The sequence below is a fragment of the Cebus imitator genome, unplaced genomic scaffold (genome assembly GCF_001604975.1).
Source record: "Cebus imitator isolate Cc_AM_T3 unplaced genomic scaffold, Cebus_imitator-1.0 Scaffold232, whole genome shotgun sequence".
NCBI lineage: Eukaryota > Metazoa > Chordata > Mammalia > Primates > Cebidae > Cebus > Cebus imitator.
Genome location: NW_016107547.1, coordinates 2892481 through 2897033, shown reverse-complemented (window position 1 = coordinate 2897033; position 4553 = coordinate 2892481). Strand labels below are relative to the sequence as shown.

General features: G+C 40.8%; 1 protein-coding gene across 1 annotated transcript in view; it reads left to right on the top strand.

Moving 5' to 3' along the window:
* The window catches only part of TENM1 (teneurin transmembrane protein 1), a 355471-nt gene that overhangs the window by 321227 nt on the left and 29691 nt on the right, over nt 1-4553 (top strand). Inside the window, exons 24-25 of the mRNA XM_017497555.2 lie at nt 1645-1817; nt 2885-3120. Coding sequence (XP_017353044.2) covers nt 1645-1817; nt 2885-3120 — 409 coding nt within the window. The remainder of the gene's footprint in view (nt 1-1644; nt 1818-2884; nt 3121-4553) is intronic.

The following is a 4553-nucleotide window of genomic DNA, read 5'->3' as shown; positions in this document are numbered from 1 at the left end:
AAAAAAGACTGGATATTATTGTTTTCCTCCCCTGGAAGGAAGACCAAACAGACAAGGTTGGGGCTAAACTGGGTCAAACCTTCCCATGCTCCGTTCTTGCCAGGGGCCTGCTTCTTATAGCCATAGAGCCCCACAGCAGGCAGATCATGGGCAAACTGTCTGGGCAAAGGGAAGGATTTTGCCATCGGTCCCAGAAACAAACAGCACCCTTCAGTCTTCCTTTGATAATGAGTCCTTTGCTGCATAGTAGCAATGAACCAACTATATTGACTGAAATCCATTTAAACAAAGGAGACACCCAATTTAACATCTAGGGCTTGGCATATCTATGATGTCAATAACCTATCTGATTCATTCTATTCACATATGCGACTCTTTTAACTGGTAGTGTATATGTGTGTGTACACACATGCACATGTATATGCAGAAGTGAACTTGAGGTGGCATTATGTATAGGCTGAACTTCAAGTCTGTCCTATAAAATACAGTCCAGCCCCTTTTCCCAAGCCTACCCAAGGCTGGTATAGTTATTAAAATTTGAGCAACTACCCAGGCTGAGTTCTTTAGAATGTAATGGATTAATACTGAATTACTACGCCACTTTGCGTAATTGCTGGGGGAGGGAGTAGTCGAGCCAGTATCTACCATTGTGTCCAGGCTGTACCCTGCTCATTTTGGGTAAAAAGAATATAATTGTTTAACATTTTAAAAGCAAATAAAAGTGCTTAAATATTTTGTAATTTGCAACTTGAAAACAGTAATGGGTTTCCAAGTGCACGTCTTTACTTTTAATGAAGTGTTTATTTTTCATGGTTCTATTGGCAATAAAAGAACAGCTCCACATCAAAAGCCTTCAGGGAAGCAGTTTTCATTTGGAGGACAGTGAGATTGCCAATAATTCTGAATTTTTTTTTTGAAAAAGTAAACTACCTAAACTATATTTCTAGATCTAGGTTATAGCCTATTATCCCAGGTAATTATGTTTTGTCTCTTACTCATATAGACAAATTAAAAAACATTATGTACTATACCCTAAAAAGATTTTTAAAATTTAAGTGACATCAAGATCAGGGGGCTCCAGAATGTTTTAATGAACATGTTTCCATTATCCTCGGTGCTTGTTCATTTTGTTGGAAGAATGATTCATTCATTTCAAATTTGGCAACTTAAACAGCAGCATATTATAATTTTCCCATCATAATACAAAGTCAGTATATTGGCTTCTCAGCCTTTGAGGGCCCCTTTGTACCTTCTTTTTCTTTGACAATAGCACCCTCTGCTGGGTTTCATAATCCATCACATCTAATGGGATCGACCCAAATTGCAAACGGAGGCCTCCCTGCAACATTGCACCCAGCAGGACATGATTCATAAATCAGTGTTCCACCCTGGTGATTCATTACCAGATATATTTTTTCTGTAAAACAGCACAGCTCAAGGAAGTCATCAAGAATTCAGAAGCTGCAAAAAATACCGTCGTTTGATTAATCATCTCTCTGACCTTTTTCTTCTTATTGAACAAGGTTAATAATACTTGTTATCACTCAAAGTTAAACTGTATTAGCTGCCAAGTGATTTTTATTTTGCAAAGGCCTGTTATCACTGCTAGGAGGCTTCAAAGCTGGGATTGGTTACATTCCTCAGGTATGACCCCCAAGGACATCTGACCAATGCAACGTTTCCTACCGGAGAGGTCAGCAGCTTCCACAGTGACCTGGAGAAACTGACAAAAGTGGAGCTAGATACTTCCAACCGCGAAAATGTCCTCATGTCAACCAACTTGACGGCAACTAGTACCATATATATTTTAAAACAAGGTAAGATTATTTCCAACTATATCTGACTGTAACAGCCCCTACCTCAACATCCACCATGAAACCTGTGTACACCATTAATAAACAGAATTCACCTCTAGCTGAGAAGATGTACTCTTCCTGTTTTCCAGCTATGGAGGTTGGAACGCAGACAAAATTCACACCTTTTACAAGTTCTCATATCAACTTTGGGCACATCTCTGTGGGCGTCATGAGGTTCAATCCTTGCCAAGTCTGCTCTGCTATCAACTCATTTCCCAACACCCAGCTGTTTGCAAAGCTCTTTCAGGGTCTGGCTAGGTTCTATTAAATAAATGGAGCCTGGGTTCCAGCTGAGCTTAGCATTCTATATCAATGCAAACATAGGTGAAGAAAAAGGAAAATCTTGATACAGACCAAGCAAGAATATAAGTGAAATGAGAAAATTAAAAACTCATTCTATTTGAAGACAGAAAAGTAAGGAAGTACAGAAGAAGAAAGGAAGGAAGGAAGATACGATTTGGAAGGAATGTCTTAGAAGCTGGAGGAGAAGTATACCAAGAGAAATTGATTTCTCTCTGCCCTGTCATTAAGACCTCATTCTGTTGTTAGGTTGTGAGGCCAGACACTCTAAGAGGAATAGTACCAACTTTTGTTGGTGTTATTTTGTGGAGTACAGCAACTGTGATGGTGGCCCCAGATGATAAGGTGCTAAGTTGAACTTCATGCTCTTCTCATTCTAGCTCCCAGCATAACAAACTGAGGAGGCTGATCCAACAAGTCAGTGAGGGAGTTTAGGAGGGAATTCTTTAAAAATGAAAAAAGAAAAAAACAAAAACAACCTGCAGTGTTAGACAAGAGTCTTTTATCCAAGAAACAGATACTCCAGCTGTGAAAATAACAAGACCCAAATGGATAGGGAACACATTTACCTGTCAGAGCAGTAGTCTAGCCCAGAAGGCAGTTAGGACCACAGCACCCCACCTGCTTATCCCTTCCCAAACGTGCCTCCTAAAACTAAACCTGTCTCTTTTCTGCTTCCTGCTGTTCCCTCCCTTCCCCCTCTTCCTTCTTTGCTCTTCTGTCTACAGAAAATACTCAAAGTACCTATCGGGTGAGTCCAGATGGTTCCCTGCGTGTCACTTTTGCCAGCGGGATGGAGATCAGCCTCAGCTCAGAGCCCCACATCCTGGCAGGGGCAGTCAACCCTACTCTGGGCAAATGCAACATCTCATTGCCGGGAGAGCACAATGCAAACCTCATCGAGTGGCGGCAGCGGAAGGAGCAAAACAAAGGCAACGTTTCGGCTTTTGAAAGGAGGCTGAGGGTAAGGTTTGACTTTACACAAGATATAGAACTTTTATAGGTTTAAAAACAAAAAAAAAGCTGCAGAACCTCCCTAAACTGAAGTCCCATTTCTCCAAAGCTTTTGTAGGTGACAGACTCACTTATATGATATACTAATTCAAAAGAGGATGCTAATGGCCGAATATGGTTCAGTATCCTTAAATGAGCATTCTAATAGGAGGTTTCTTAGTCATTAGCCAGCTAAAGTGCTCTAATAGTAGCAATTTCAGGCACCAAGAAAGTCTGACTAGAGAAATGTGTTTAGTCAAAGGAGGCTCTCAGCACCTTTCCCAGCATGCCCTGGAGATGCTTATCAGGTTCACTGAGTTGACCGAGGTCCCTGCTTTTCAGGTAGCTCTTTGGAAAGACCTCACGGGTACACACAAGAGGATGTGAGACAAAAGGCAACATTTGGGCAAAGGCAAGTTAGAAGGGAAAATCAGTGAATGATAGCATCACCATGAATACATGCATATCCAGGGCCAGAGGGATAAAGGACTGACACCTGGATCACATCCTACGGAGGTCTGTCCTGCAGACCCTGACTTAATGAGGGATGAATAAAGGACTAGTACTGAGATTGGGCTAAGGAACTCAGAGCTGCCTGGAAGGAGTTGTAGATTTGGGAGTTTTAAAGTCCTTACCAAGCACAGCTCACCAGAGTTAACCAAAAGACCTCTGTCAGCTTTTCTGCAACACACAAAGCCTACAATCACCATAGCACTCTGTCGACCTGTCTTCTCTTGAACATTAACCAGTGTTAGGATGATGTGACCAACTTTCTACATGTAGTAACATTCAATATCAGCCCTAGAGTAACTGCCAACCTGCAGGAAATAGTCACTCACTACTGAGGCCAGATCTGCTTTGAGCACCTGTGTCACGCCTGATACTGCGAAGCGTTTTACATTTTCTTTGCTTACAGTAAAAATTTGGTAACCTTAAGACTGTGGAAGTGCAACCACCAAACAACCACCCAATTCCAGAGAGAAGCAGTCAAACCAGTCATATGGCTTGATATGAACAAAATACAAAATTGCTTACTTTCAATCATTCTATTGGTGACACACAGACACAGACTTTAGTGGGTGGTGGTTTTTTTGTTTTTTGTTTTTTTGACAGCTACTGAAGTTGTTTACATGCACAAGTCAATTTGTATGTTTCAATTCTATTGACAAGTTTCTAACAGAATATTTACCAGATATGCCACTGAATGGAGAAATGAAACCAATCCAAATAGTTAAACCTTTGCGTGGGTAGCAGTAAGGAGTTCTATCAGAATTCTTTGAGAAATAGAACCTCCTGGGTAGAACCCTGGATGGGGAAGTTAGAGGATCTGGTCTTGATACCATGTTTTACTAATGGCTTAAGAAATGCCTTGTTTTTTTTTTGTTTTTTTTTTTTTGTTTTTTT